We start from the raw sequence: 16246 nt of genomic DNA, 5'->3' as shown, positions 1-16246 counted from the left end.
CATCCCGAGGGAGACAGTGTAAATATTCTGGCCACGTGAAGGCATGTTGTTAAACCACTCCTGGAACATCCACACTGCAGATGCTGAGTTGAGCAGGAAAGAGTCAATGCAAAAATGGATGCAGCTTGCACGGCGTGCTTGAGGAACGGTCCCCTAACCCACCAGGAGCTCTGCCCTGCCCCAGCAAGAAGGCCAAATCTGGCATCAATCTGGCTCATTTAAAGCCAGCTCAGACACACCTGCTAAACTTGCAAGTCAGGGCAGTAACATCCTCAGCATCTCCTGCACTTCCTAATATAAACAGTCTTTATCCTCCTACCATACCGCTGAATGTTCCTGCAGCAGAAAGGAGGGTCTGGGACTATTTATGGCAACGTTCCCCATGCATGACAGTGACGCACACGAGCACGTAAAATACAAGAAAAAATCCAAGGTCTTTCTAAATAACCTGGCTTACTATGCACGTGCCCTGGTCTCAAAGACAGTCATTCACAGGGCTTCTCCATCCTCACTCACAGCTCTTTTTCCCATTTTGTTTACATTAACCGCTGCCATATGCACTTACAGCCACTCTGAGAACGCAAAGGGCCCTCCTGTGACTGTGATAAAAGACACTGAAGTATTTCCCACCCCCTTGCCAGGCTCTGCAGCTGATGCTCCCATTTCAGTTGGTGACCAGAAGTCAGAATGATGTAGCATGGGACTGGGGCAAAAGGAAAAAAAAGCATCACATATATGAGAGGCTGGGAACACCCTGAAACCCAGTAAGCTGTTTGTTTTCCTGTCAGTATCAAAGGCAGAAGAGAAAACAGCTTTAAAAATGCATTCCTTGTGAGCTAATGACAAACCTAGTAACATCCCCGCAACAGAAGCACCTCACGAACAGCTAAAAGCAACTGCGTGAAAAGCAGCAGAATAATAATTACGAATAACAAATCACAGGACGCCTATGTGAGAAATGCGTTCTCCCAGAAGAAATGGTCTAATTATTGTAGATGATACCCCAGAGGTTCATTCATCAGCGGCAGAGACACAGAGCTGACCTCACCTCTGCACCCTCTCTGCCCCTGACTGGCACCCTGCGCCCTGGGCTGGAGGGGCACGGTCACCCCTGCATCTGTGGCATTATGTGTGCTAGGTACTCGAGGGCATCACGGCAGGCAAGGGCACTGGGCAGCAGCATCTACCATAATTTAAACACCAGTGCATTTAAAATTAAAATCGCAGTGCTCTTGCCACCCCCAAGAACTACTCGAGTCTCAGCGGGGTCTCAGACTGGAAGCTCTTACAGACAAAGGCGGTCTTCCTCAAATGTTAGCCAAGTGTTTAATGCTTACACATTTGTTAGAGCATCCACTAACAACAGTGACAAACTGTCATTGTACCTCTAACACCCAGTCAGCTCTTCACTTTATAAACCACCCCATCTAGACTTCTCATGTCGTATTTTTAAGGCTATATAGCACCATAATGCATTATGAGATGCCAGAACAAACGCATTCTTAGCAGTAATGAAGTACTACTGTTTGAGCAATGGCAGAACAAGCAAGCTACTTGCAGAGAATTTTGGTGTCATAACAGTGAAAGATATTTCCTTCTGTGTATTTTCTTTAAACCACGGCTCTGCCCTTTTGTGGGTCTCAAGCCTCCAGCACACACAGCCTTCAAGGAAAGCTCTGCCCTCTTAGCTGCATCTGAGGGAGCATCCTGACCTCTGGACACTGACCACACATGTGCTGCTGGCACGCAACAGGTTAGCTGCACACAGACCTTCAGCTCTCTCTCATTTTTCTCTTCTCTAACAAAATCGTTTTGAGGGCAAGGTCCATGCAAGAGAGTCACATCAGTCAGATTTCTGGGGCTCTGCAGCATGACTTGACTCTGCCCATTTCCCTCGCAGTGTTGCAGGTGATGGGTCATGATTTATTGAGAACTTTACCTTGATTTACAGAGTCTGAGAGCATGTCTGGAGGTGTTGACTTTGGGGTTGTTGTAGTAAAAATTCTTGTTCAGGTATGTGAAGGGAGGACAGACTGCGCTGGAGAAGAGCCACAGATTCTGTGAAATGTATTTAGCTCGGTGAAAGATATACTCTGTTTTCATGGAGTATTGAACATAGCTGTGATTAATGGGGCACATATACACTGATAAACAATATTCATTTGTTTTAAGCCAGGTCTGAAAAGATTTCAACCACTTGCTTCCCTGCAGCTATGAAAGTTATTTCCTGCTGTCTGTACTACCTCAAGGGCTAAACCAGCCCTGAAAGGAAGGAAATATTTCCTTTTACTCCATCGGCAGCACCAGCCTATGAAGGCTGTTGTATTGGCATTTCATTTATCACAGGCAAATGATATGGATTATTATTACTTCTCCTTACCACCTACCCTCTGTACCAAACTGCCACAGGATTGCCACCACACATACACTCTTTCCTGCATCAACCCGTCTTCTTTCATTTTCCTTATAACCGGTCCATCAAGCACACTGTCTGCAATGTCTCCATCTGCTTCTGCAGCCAGCTCCTTTGGCAGTACGGATGAATAAGTGCATCTTCCCGACCAGGAGCCAGCAAGCCTACCTGCAATTTCTTGTGGTGACTGAAAACTCCCAACTCCTTCCAGATTCCCAGAGATGGAGCCGCCTCCTTCAAGGACCCTCACCAGCTCCCTCAGCCTTTCACACTCCTCCTGCAGATGCTGCTGCTCCTCCTTGCGCTGCTGCTTGGCCAAGCTTGCTGGGTTCATGCTGAAGTGAAGAACTTTGGTTCTGCTGGGATCATAGTCACCCTGTGTGGCAGAAACAAGAGAAGAAGACTGAGTAACTGATCCAGCCTCCAAGTCCACCCAACCAGTATCACTCTTTGTGTGAGACAAAAAATGTTACAGCAGAAAAAGGGACACTCATGCAGTGATAATGTTTTATTCCAACAGTTGAAGTCAGCCAAACCCTGTATTGCTTCTCCTTCTTGCTACTCTCTCTTTCAAAAACAAAAAAACCCCAAAACACATCCAAACAAAGAAAAAACCAACAAAACCCCCCACAAAAATCCCCACTCAATAGAGCTTGCTCCCTGGCTGACACCTCCACCGTTAAATTTAACTCCAGAAATGAAGTTTTATAGCTGTATTTTAAATCTCTTTATAGCAGAAGATTATAATGAGCACACAAATACACCCTGAAACTACAGCAGGACACCCAGTACTAGCCTAATTTATTACTCATACGAGCCGGCAACGTCCATACGACTCTGATGGTGGAGTCATTAGCAAGGTGTATCAGCTTGTCCTAAGCAAGTGAACAGATATTTCATTGTATACTTTTTTCTCAGAGGTGAGTTGTATTTATAGCAGTCTAAATAGTCAGTCAAGTCCTAAGATAGAAAATTAATATTCTTTCAAAGTGAGAGGAAAACACTGATGTTACATTTGTGATTTCAGAGAGACAATTTTCATATAAACTACAGGAAGCCTCACGACCATAAAAGTAGCAAAGCATGTGCTAATGCTGGCTGCCACGGCATTCTGCCCAGCTGAAACCCTATAGCAGTGCCTGCATAAAAAGGCATTTTATATGGTAATATTTTTTCTTCAATTAAATCTCAGGACCTAAAGTCATTTTGTAAACATTAATTAACCCTCAAGAGCAGCATGAGGTAGGTATTATCCCAATTTTATCATTTCATTTTCATTAAAGACGTGCTAGAACTTTATGTGGGTTTTTTTCATGCAAAGCAGAGCAGAGACTGAGCAAATTCATCCTGAACTGCTGGTCATTGATGGTAAAAGACCCCAGCAGATCCCATTCCCAAACATATTTTACTGAAAATACTCCACCCACATACTGTAAAAGCACCTCTGCCCGCAGCAGGCAGTGAATTGCTGAAACTTGCTGCCCCAGAGCCTGGCAGCAGATGCAGCACTGGTTCAAAAATGGGTTTGACAAAGTCATGGACAACAGCTCCATAAATGGACCGTGCCAGGGGAGCATCCCCCAGCATCTCTGGCTGCTGGGAGAGCACTGGGAAGCGTGGCCATGTTTGTGGGCTCTCCCAAAAGAGCATTTTCCATCACTGTGGCCAGAGATGCTCTTCTGGGCTGGATGGACCATGGGTAAGGGCCAGCTGGGCACTTTTTCTGTTCACATGTGATGTCTGCTACATCTCACAGCTGTTCCAGTGACCTCTTGCAGGAACCATACCAAAATTCTCCTTCAAAATCACTTCCTAGACGTTAGCTGAGCAGAAGGCAGCTGGAAGAGGTGTGGGTGCTGGTGAGCAGCGTCAGGGTCTGGGTCCAGCAGCATGCCAGTGCTGTGCAGTGCTGTGGTGCTCATGGCTCCCCTGCGGTCCTCAAGGCTGGGTCCCCACGATCCCTGAGGCTGGCTGCCCACGATCCCTGAGGCTGGCTGCCCACGGTCCCCGAGGCTGGAACCCCACGGTCCCTGAGGCTGGCACCCTGTGGTCCCTGAGACTGGGTCCCCCACATTCCCTGAGGCTGGCTGCCCACGGTCCCCACGACTGGGTCCCCCATGGTCCCCAAGGTTGGGTCCCCCATGGTCCCCGAGCATGGCTGCCCGTGGTCCCCGAGGCTGGGTCCCCCATGGTCCCCGAGGCTGGCTGCCCGCGGTCCCCGAGGCTGGCTGCCCGCGGTCCCCAAGGCTGGCTGCCCGCTGCCAGCTGGCTCCCCGGGCCATGCCAGGCAGACAGGTCCCGCTGCAGAGGAGAAGCAGCCAAAGCTGCGGCTGGCAGGGCGCTGTCAGTTATGCAGGCAAAGGGGAAGCGCAATTTGGAGCTGGGAGAAGACGTGGAGTGTAATCCAAAAGCACTTTTGGTCAAAAGCATGGGGTCCATGTGCTGGTGAATAAGAGGTTAATATTTTCTTGCATCCACCACCGAAAATATAATCTAAAACTGCAGAACTGGAAATCTTGAATGCACAACTGGCATGGAAAGTACTGATGTACCTAAAAACCAGCAGATGCCCTCACTGTTGTGTTTCCCAGAGAAAAAATACACGGGGTACAGTTGCTGCTCATATCTACTGTGAGAACCCAATATGGTGCTCCTCATGAGAAATCAGTCTAACCACATCTCTCCATCTGGGTAGAAGAGACAGTCACTATTTCACAATGTAAGCACAAGTTAAAAACAAAGGGAGATCATATCTGTTTCTGTATGTCCTGGGCCAAGAGGGGGTGGGAGGAAGCCCCTAACACAGGAGGACAGACACAGGAATCCCCAAACGGCTGCCCTGGTCCAAGGATCTCACTCCAGAGAACCACAGAAACTCAGGCATGGAAACCTTGAGTACCCTTCCCAGCTGTCTACATTCCCTGAAGTCAGAGTACGTGGTCTTCCAGCCCTTGGCCATGTACCGGGCAGGTGATGCATGTTCTCATACTGCCCAAGCCTTGTGCTGCTCAGGAGACATATGGGAACACCTAGGTGGGCAGCACTATCCTGCAGCCTGGCAGCAGTGGGGCTTCATGACCCCACGTCCCCGGGGAAGTTGAGACAAACAGCCTGGACCTGTCAGACAGGCCATTAGCACCAAGAGAAGAAATAATCCCACTGACGGCTTTGGTCAAGAAAAGTTTAGGAGAGAACTGAAGGACTGGGACCACAGGCAGCATCTGGGAGATGTGGAACAGAGGGGAAATGAAGACAGCTGTAACGCCAGCTTATTAGATATATTCTCTGCAGCAACACACTGGCATTTAGAAACCTGTTTCCGCACCCAGCTATCCAACTTTTCATGCTATTTGCATTTCAGGACTCTTCCAGACAGGTCAGAGCACTCCTTACCCTTGTGTCTGCCTTTCAAGGGAAGAGATTCAACCCCAAAGTTTGCAATGGGGTTTATGCTGGCTGCCAAAAGGATGCTTTTAAAATCAGAGCTGCGGAGCCCGCTTCTCCTTGCGCAGCCTGGTAGCGTGGTATTTCTGACAAGCTGTGAAGGGCGGCTCTGGCCCTGTCTCCCTCGCTGGCTGCAGTGCCAAGGTCAGGCAGAGATCACACCTCCTCGCCCCAGCTGCCACCACCACACTGGCTCCAGCGCGCAGCGCAGAGATCGCCTGCGCTTTTGTACTGCACCATCACTGCAGACACTCATGCACAGGCACGAGACAGCAGAAGGATCTCAGTGTGGAGGAAAAGCCATGCAAACCTGGAGACTGCTGCTACCTTCCTGCCAGGACTGCTTTAACCCATGCTGTGCTAGTCTGTTTGTTTTGCAGGTTGTTTACTCTCTCAAAACATTTCTCTGGCCTTTCAGTAAAGCCCCGCCATGAAGCTGCAGTGCTTTGGCTCTTATAGCTCTTTCAGCCCATTTATCTTTTCCTTTTATAACATGCCCCCTTGAAAAACCATGCCCTAAAACTCAGCACTCAGACTCAGCTTTATTCTTGGGGCACATCAGTGCTCCTCAGCACATCAGTCTGAAGCTACACTAAGACAGGTGGATCTCTTAAAAATCCACTGTGATACAAAGGCTGTGGCAGAATCCATCTCATTTAACATTTCTGGGAGTTCACTAACATATTTGCTATGCTACTCACATTTTTGGGCTAGGGGCAGTAGCTTTCTCTTTATTCTACACAGCACACATCAAACCAGTACATTTCTCCCTACAGCTAAAATATTAGTGCTGCTGGTTTGTATTATAGGAATGCCTGAAAGAAACCATGTGAGACAGGGATCCCAGCATGCTAGGTCCTGTACAAACCCACAAGAAACTACCACCTAACGCCCCAAAAAACAGACAGCAAAGCCTGTAGACATGGTATGTGAGGGGAGCAGAGGAATGGAAACATGTAGTCTCCAGTTTGAGACTCCTTAGGAGCACCGTGGCAGAGATGAAAACAGGTCTTCAGAGATGACCCTTGCCGCCAGACCCATTGCCATCTTACACAGACGCACCAAGCAGAGCACTACTTACGTCTCTGGGAAATTCACCGACATCCTATGGATTTTCAAATAAACGCAGGAAGCTTACCATGGAAACAGTGCAGACCAGAGCCCATTTCTGATGACAGGGAACAGTTGCATGTGTATGTAATACCAGACAGCCAAAATGGCATCACAAGTCAATTGTTTGGAGTGTTCTTCCAAATTTCTGAAGGTTGGGAGGTTTTGATCTGAAGGTTTTGATTCGCTCTAGGAAAAGTCATGGCTGGAAACTGCTAAATATCACAGATAGCAAAGAAACACTAAGATCTCACTAGCATTCAAAGGAAATGAAACTCCAACGATGGTAAGAAACCAGAGACTGAGGAAAGCAAACTTAACTTCCTCCTGGAATCCCTTTAGCTCTGGAAAATGCAGATTGCTGGTCTTCTCCATCAACTGCCCTTGTGCCCACAATAAATTACTCTTACTAACAAAAATTTTGCCCTTTCAGCTCTGCAACAGAAGCCTGGAAAACAGCGTTTTGGGTGCTGGGAGAGAAGACCTAAACCAGATTTGCGCATTGAGAAAATCATTTCTAATCTAGATGAGGAAGAGCAAACAGTGGCATTTGAAAGGTGCGGTACAGAAGAGACAGCCATGCTCTTTAACAGGAGCTGGGATTTCACAAGCACCTGCCCAGGAGCAGCTCCAGATGCTGCTTCTGTGCTGAACCGACACAAGCAAGAAGGTATTGCTTAACAGAGTTTAAAAGCATCTTGCAATAAAGGGATTACCATTTTTCTGATTTCTCCAAGAAGCATGTGAGTGTGCTTCAGGTTTGGAAACTTGGCCTGAATGTGAGTATCAGCCACATCCACTTAAGCTCATGGTACCTTTATACAGAAATATGAGATGTTTGGGGGATGCAACCGATATATGACCTAGACAGTCCCTTTGCTGCAAGGCCACCCTGTCCCTGATTCATGCAGGAGATAACTTGGTAGGACTTTCTGCTCATCAGCACACCATGGCCAGCGTCTCAGAGAGTGAAGATGATACATTACTGTTCTTTTCTCAGCAGCACCCCCTCTTTACCCCTATTTTTCCTAATACTTTAAAAATTGGAAATTGTAGAGATGCTGAAGAGTAAATAACCTGAACTAGAGAGAACTGCTGGCGTTCATTGATTCTTCTTTCAAGGAATAACATTGAGCCAGTAATTCAGATTTGTCAGAAAAATGTACACAGAGCTTCAATTTAGGAAGAAGCAATAAATACCTTGATTGATTGCAACCAAGTCTGGTTGACACTTAGTAGAAGAGTGAATTATTCATTCCTGGAAAGCAAGATGCTAACTAGCTGATTTGGTGCTTAAGGCAGCAAAACCATTTTTGTGCTCTCAGAAGGGCACCGGACATTTTACATAGATGATTTGTTGACTCCACATGCTAATATGTTCCACAATTTATGAAATAATGTTGTTTTGATGCATTTTCCTCAGCCTTCCTTCAGACTCGTGCCCCAGGGTATGCACAAGGGAAACTCTCACAGACCACTGAGAAGAACCATCCCACCACTTCTGACCCAATGTCACAGTCATTATGTGGGACAGCCACTGCAGGATGCAACACACAACGGTTGTCTTAATGTGATATGTTCTAAAAGCACACTTTGGCAGATGGTGGAACTATTTACTAAGACTCTGCCTACCAGTAAACTTTCTGACAAAAGACTACAGAAAAGTGAATTTGCAACAGGGCCAATTTGCCATCTAGAACAGCGGTACAAGCTCCAGTCAGACGCTGCTGCCTTCCTTCCCACTTCCATCTCCCAGCTTGAAAAAAAAAACCACCCCAAGGAGATAATTGTGCTGACGCTATGTGTCATTTTTAAAAACTGTATTATTGGCAAACAGTCAGTACGTTGGTCTACACGTTGAAATTATAGCTCAAAAACTTCCTAAGTAATCTCCCCATTAGGGAAGAATCAGTCAAGTGACGAAGCAATGAATGAAGACAGGATTGCTTTAATCTCTGAAAAACAGAAACTTTTCCTTTAGAAGATGAGTTGTTTAGAAGAACAATGAAAGCTGCCAGTGACAGCACCTTGAAAAGGGCTGAACTTATTCTGGCATCTCTCCTCCTGGTTGTTTGAAAACTGCACAGTCCCAATTCAGGGATGTCTTTCTGCAGGAGCTATAAAAGCTTTCCTCTCAACTCTCTTTCACAGGCCCACAGGTAAGAAGAAAGTACTTTAAACCGTGCAGCCCAGTTTACATTTGATGAAACATTCAGTGCTTAACAACTCCATTTAAGATCTATTCATCTACCACAGATATTTCTAATCAGAAGGTAGAACTGGTAGCAAAGGGAATAGTCTCAACCGTTGTGAAGACGTTTATCTAACATCACTAATGAAATTAAAGAAGTTCACATGTCCCAAGGAGGCAATGACTGTCAGCACACAATGCCAGCCAGCACTGTTAAGGATTTTCAGCTGACTTCACATCCTGATAGGCTCCTCCTGTTCGATGCCTTTGAAAGCCAAGTTGTCAAAAACCATAGATGAGGCTGACATGCACTTAAGTGCCTGATTTTTTCATAGTCTTGACGTCTGTCAGCCTTAAAAGACTGTGATTTCTGAGCAGCACAATAAATTCTGGCAGAGCATATGGACAGCTGAGTTTAATCGCTACTCGCTTGCGATGCAACAGATTGTGCTTGCCCCTGCTGAGAAAAGGCTGATGACTGGAAGCTCTTCAGCGAGAGGACCATTTCTTCTTGGTGCGCCTCTTGCACACACTGAGTGCCACCCAGATACAAGCAATACACACTGCTGCTTTCTTAGCCAGGGAATTTGTTTCCATGCTGACTTCTTAAGAGAAAAATCTCCATAAGGCTTCCAAACTGGGACGCATTATTCAGTGCCAGGGAACTTAAATAGAAACAATCTAAGGAGCTTAATAGATTGTATCAGCTTTAAAGAAATAATGGGTCAGTAGTTACCTTGGAGGAACATCCAAAATAAAGACTGCATCTATCTGTAGGAGACAGATGGGAAAGTTTCTTAAATACAGATATAAAACATAAAGCATCAGTTGGAGGGTTGGTGGAAGGGGAGTGTTTGAAAAGCATCCAACTGGCCAGGGAATGCTTTTGCTTCCATTTGCTACCTCATTGAGGCAAAAAGTAGCTTAAATGGTGAACACTAACACATGGCAGATTAATTAGGTATATGCATGTGGTGAATGTCCAAAATGGAACTTCTGAACTCTCGAGCAGAAGATGCTACTTGTTCATTGCAATCACACCCTGGCTGTAAATTTTGGTAAGACCTGGACTAAAACAAAAGTGGCACATCCTGAATCCTCCAAAGACAGAGAGATGTGAGACAGAATCACTGCTTAGGAGGCTGATCAGAAGCTGATTGATGATTTGGCCTATTTAGATGGGGAAAACCAGGGGCTTGGGGTTCCAGAAAGAAAGGTGGTGATGAAAAGAGGGGTTTCCAACAGAAGTGGTCCCAGAAGGAAGAGGGCCTGCAAAGAAGGTGACGATCCTGGCTGGGAGAAAGATGCTGAAAGTGGAGGAAGACCCTGAAGATCAGAGAGATGCACAGGGATGAAGGCCAGGGGATGCCCAGTGGCCTTGGCCAGTAACACCAGTGGCTTGTGACTGTGAGCACAGGAGTTTCTGCCCGAGCTTTCCACATCAGCAGCAATCTCCCTGCAGGGAAGGGATGCTGAGCCTGACAGAAGGCAGCACGAGCTGGGGAGTGAACAAAAAAATCTGTGGAAAACCAGTGTCCAGATCAGCCATAGGCTGCTGCTTACTCTTTCCCACCTGTGACTGTCTCCTGTCTTAGTTTTGTGACAAAATGTTACCCAAGGCCTCTGGCTGGTCTCTTGCTGTGTCAGGCTCCAGCTACTGAACTCTTGCAAAATCCAAGTTTCTGATGCTTGCCCTGCTAGAAGGGCTGACATTGCTTTTGGGGACCTGCAAGCTTGGTTTTGGGATTCAGTGCCTCCTCCTGACAGGGGATCCTTTACACAGCTCAAGCTGCAGCAGAAATGTATGCCTTTCCCAAGGCTTCATGGTTATGGAATTACTGTTTTGCTTTTCCAAAAACATGTGGTATTTGTGAGTAAACACGGCCCCATGTGTACATGGGCTTTGCACACAGCTAATAGATACCCTGTTGCTTTTACTGAATTACAAAAGCAGAGAAGTCACAAATCATTAGAAGTCGTCTTTAAATGTATTTATCTTCAGCTTGCAGGTAATGGTATAGCATTTATGTCAAGAATTGTCTGCTGTTAGTCCTGCATCAATACTCACTGGAAATTTTACTCAAAGATGGAGAACAGAGAAACAGTGGGAAGGCAAAAGTGGAATTCATCACCTGAAAGGCACATGCAAGGTCGCCAATAACTCTTTTTGCAGTAGCTTATTAACTAGATTCAGCCTGGCTATATAGGGGAGCAGCTTCTCCTGGTCTACCTTTATTTTATCTTTACTTTAACAGTTTGGGTTTTTTTTTAAAAAAAAGTGATTACTCAACTCCCTCCTACAAAAGGATATAGCAGCATTTCTGCACCTGGTACAAGGCAGTCTCAGAAAGCTTAATCCTACCTCAGGAAATGCCATTTTAATGGAAATTCTGTTTCTTGGTTTTGTTCTTTTTGTTTCTTTGCTCAGGCTTGTTAAAGTGATTAGAGCAAACCCCAAAGTAAACCGCATCCCAGAGAATTCCCTCTGTACCCAGTGCACAAAGCACAGCACGCTCACCAGCCCCAGCTCCCACTGTCACAGAAGGTAACTACACCAAGGGATCTTTAAAGCCCTTGGAACAGGAGCTGTATTAGCAAAAATGGATTGCAAAGATGAGACAAAGCAAGCTAACAAATAAGCAACAACCACCACCTGCTCCTCATAGCTTTGCCAGTATGCACACACTGGAAATCAGAAACAGTTGGGGAAAAAAAAAACACCCAGAAGGTGCTGGATGTTGGCCAAAGGCTTACGTGTTCCCACCAGGTCTCCTGCTCGTTCCCCTACCTTCTTTCCCACATTCCTCTCTCCATTGTCTTTGTATGTACATCTGCAGCACACACAACCCCAAAACCTGGCAGCAGAAATTCACTTGGGCATCTTTTCATCCTTAGCCAGTTGTTAGTGCAGCTCCTGCTACTTCTTCCCCAAAGCAGGAAGATCTTTCTCCTTGCACCAGTGACATCACCTCTTGTCCGCACACCTTGATTCAGGCAACCCGTCTTCTACGGCCTTCTGACCACCCGTGTTAGTCATTTCCAGAACAGTGAAATGAAATCAGTCTGTGTTAGTCTGAGTTACGCCTCTTCCTCCCCAGTAACTCCTTCTACAGTTGCCACCAGCACAACCGATTTCAGATCCTTACCCTCACATGCAGTGACACGAATAAACCCACATTACCTTCCCTGCTCCATCAGTAATGCCACCTCCAACACCTGGATCAGCTGCTTCTCCCCCAAAGACTTCTAGTGTTCCTTCCTAAACTGACCTACCACACTACATGTACTCATTGATATTCCTCCCCGTGGCCCTCTTTTGCCGCAGCATCTACAGCAAATTAGCAATGAGACAGAGAGGCAGTTGGAGTTAGGATGTATCACAGACAAAAAAGCTCTGATCACCCTAATCACACCACTCTAACACTAGACCATATCTTTTTGTACAACATGTAACACATTTTGGGCACTGCTGCAATAGAGGCAATAAACTAAACTGTCTCACCGGTGGTGCTGAAGCCCTTCAGGTACAGTTTTAAAAAGAAGATCTTTTCTCTATACCCACTTTCAAATGCATTATCCCCTGGAGGATGCAAGACTATAATTTGCATTGAGTGAGGCATTCAGATGAGGTCTGGGATGCAAACAAACGTGACAAGAAGGCTAAGAGTCAGAACAGCAAGACATGGAATGGCATGGAGTTGGGATAATCTAGAAGTAAAAATGCATTCAAGGGTTCACGGTTCTTTTCAATTGCTGCTCTTCCTTTTACTGAAATGGAAGAAAATCACAGTCTCCTCTAGGATGGTTTGTTACTACCTAGAGATTTGAATTCCAGGGTTTCTACACTATTTTTTTCAAGTCAAGAATTCCTGTCTTGCCAGAAAACAAAGTCCATAAAAAATTGCTATTATTTACACTCTAGTAGTGTGCAGAGGAGACCTGTGATGGGTCAAAAACCTCTGATAAAGACACCAAAAATAAAAAGCACCTGTGTTCTGAAAACAGCCCCAAAGAGCTTATAGTTTGAGTTATAAAAATTCTTTTTCAGAGATAAGACTCAACTTCATGGTAAGAAATGCTGCTGTCATAGATCTGAATTTCAAAAAACATTTTATCGATTTCCCCATACAAATGAAGTAACTTTGGTTAAGAATACTGTTGAGAAGTGTCAGACCAAACCTAGCTTTTCCAGAGAAGTACCTATAGTTTAGTTTAAAAAAAAATAAAATATTTTTTTACTGCTCTGTCTTCTTATTCTGCATGCAACATGCACATACAGGTACTGTACAAACAGACCAGAAAGATGAAAGATACTTGATGTGAGGTTTTTTTTGTAGTATTTACATCAATGCAGATATTCAGCCACTCAAAGTTTTCCCTCCCCAAAATGCTCTATAAATTTCACTTTAATGCCTCCATATTTCTGCGTTTTGTGGTAAAGCTCTACTTTGGAATGAATCCCAAGGGCAGATCCCAGAGGAGAAAAGCAGCACAAACCAGCTGTGCTAGCCTGGGACACTCAGTATTCAAACACGAAGGGAAGAGTCAGGGTGAAGTACGACAACAGAGGTCCCTCTTTCAAGACTTTATAAAGGAAAGTAAAACTACAATGTAATAAGATTTTCCAGCTAATAGATCTGATTAGCAAAAAGCAAAACCTCTGCGGGTATTTTTTTTTAGATAGTATCTTATATGAAAAGAAAGATGAGGAATTAAGGATTATGTAAAAGCCACCACCTTCATGATTTGATGGTAGGACGCATCAAAGTTCAGCTGAGCATATACAAGCCTGAAAAGTAAGTGTAAGTGTGAAGTAAGAGGAGCTGTCAATCATGTTGTGCATTTGTACAGCAAGCACACTGTGCAGGCTGGCTGCCGAGGTCAACCATGGCAGCATTAACAGCAACGCTGAAACGTCCTAAAGGCTTCAAGTACACCAGGACATTTTGATCCTGTAATTTAATGCATATAAAAGTACTGTTATATGTCCTTGCATATATAACTCTGACCTGGCAGGGTACAAAGCAAACCACTGCCTTCCAGTGCCGGAACATGCACCCTCAGCCCTGGCCGCTCCACAGAGCTAACCTGCCGTCATTAACAGGTTCCCTGCCTCAAGCTGGAAGCAGATCCATTTAAACGAGCAAGTCGAATTCCCTTTCATATCATATAGACACTGTGACAGACGCAAACGGCGTGGAGGACTCATTCCTGACAATCTCCTCGAGCAGCCAGGCAGCGTCTGAGCGGGTGTTACAGCAAACGTGCTCAAGGTTAAACAAGCTCCACTTGCAGCCTCTCACTGCGAGAGGCTATCGCCTCCCACGCTCCTTCTGCTTTGGCCAAGCAGAAGATAAAATTGAGGAAAACAAAACATGTCCCTGCAACACATCGAGACGAGGAAAAGTTAGAGAAGAATTGCCAAGTTTTATTCTTTTTGTCACAGTCACTTCTCAGCAATGTGGTGCTTGTCTTGACATAGCTCGTCTTCCCCAATACCACCTTAAGGTCCAACCAGGTACCTGGAGGAAATTTCTCTAGTAATGGGTAATTTGGTAGAGGGAGAAGTGAGAGAGCAAACAGCGAGCTTCCAACATCTCAGAAAAATGTATATACGTGTACATACCCTTCTTAATTATCCATGGAGCTACCTACATTATTCACCAGAATCACTGCAGTCTCACTTTGCTATGTTGAATATGCAGAACCTTCTTTTGTTTGCTCTGCTCTTTCTCAAGTAAGAGACCTCAGTATCTAAAACATCCAAATATCGATTCAGAGGGTACATTCGCCTCCAGCTCCTCAAGGCAAACAGGCAAATGTTTGATTTTTCCCTCCCTTTTCACCATTTGATCAGGTTACTTACTTTATTTAAGCAAGTTGCAGGATCCCTGATGAAAAGAGCTCTTTTCCCCTTCTCCAGGAGCATGGAGAAGGTCTCCTCCATCTCCTTCCTCCTCCCCACCAGGTGATGGCTGCCTTTTGGTCCCAGGTTTCCTTACCCAGCTCCGCAGGGAGCTGCACTCTGCTCCCATGGTCCCCACGCAGAAGTGCGTCATTTTGTGTCCTTTTATTCCTTGAACATTAAAAGTTTCTACAGACTTGGGATTAACAAACATTAGAGAGGTCCCAGGCAGCGAGTACAGGGCTGTCACAGAGCCGCTTGCTGTGCATACAAAGAAACCCTCGACTAGAAGAGTCAGCAATGCAAGGAGAATTAAAAAGCACAGTTAAATAACCCTAAATCCTCATGCATATTTATAAACCACATCACATCCAAACTGAATCAATACCCCTCACTAGTTACATATGGCCTGAGAAAGCAAGAGCTGGTAACTTGGTTTTGCTTTACCCACTGTACTGATGAGACCTGGAAAGTCTCCATACGGGAATAAATTCTTGGGCTGAGAAGGGGGGTTTCAAGCTGTACCACACCAAGGTAAGATGGAGCAGGGGAGAGGTTGGAGCAGCCATCCATGCCGTGGACAGCACAGGGATGCACCTGTGCCTTGTCTACTGACAAAAGTTTCAGTTTAAACCCTTCTACTCCCATGACAAAAAGGAAAACATTCCTGGCACGAGGACAGGGTTTTTGCTTTAAGCTGCAGCTCCGTAGGTGACAAAAGCTGCACCTCCCCCCCCCATTTCATACCCCATGTGCTGTGTGGGGCTGTCCACGTGGGGGACTTACATCATCAGCACGACCATCTGCTTCAGTACACTTTCTTGGCTTCCACTGGGAGAAAATACTTCTTGGTTGCCTGCAAAGCTTCAACTACATACTGTTTTTCTTAAATGCAATTTGAACGAAATAAATGGGAAAATGCCTAGAAACATCACACTGGTATCACCGGCCCATTAGCAAAATGACTCTTGCCAACATGCTAAACCTGCCTTGTATCAATGCATCTCCAACAACACACCTTTATTCAAGCTTGGACTGTTACAAAGCTGAGCTGAAACCAATTTGAATCTATCTTGAAATATATTTGGTAGACACAAAACTGTCTGGACACCAGTGCATGACTTAATGGCCTGAAATACAACTGTCCTGTCCCCTGTTTGGTTTTATTTCACCAGTTTTACTT

The 16246-nt window shown here is 45.5% G+C and overlaps 1 protein-coding gene across 2 annotated transcripts in view; it reads right to left on the bottom strand.

Annotated features, from left to right (window-relative positions):
* MAD1L1 (mitotic arrest deficient 1 like 1) overlaps window positions 1–16246 on the bottom strand; it is a 380521-nt gene that overhangs the window by 126271 nt on the left and 238004 nt on the right. For both annotated transcript variants that reach the window (XM_005438213.4, XM_055708779.1), the window contains one exon: window positions 2582–2789. In XM_005438213.4, the coding sequence (XP_005438270.2) occupies window positions 2582–2789 (208 nt within the window). The remainder of the gene's footprint in view (window positions 1–2581; window positions 2790–16246) is intronic.

This window comes from Falco cherrug, chromosome 4, assembly GCF_023634085.1.
Source record: "Falco cherrug isolate bFalChe1 chromosome 4, bFalChe1.pri, whole genome shotgun sequence".
Lineage (NCBI taxonomy): Eukaryota > Metazoa > Chordata > Aves > Falconiformes > Falconidae > Falco > Falco cherrug.
This window is presented reverse-complemented; position numbering and strand designations above follow the sequence as displayed.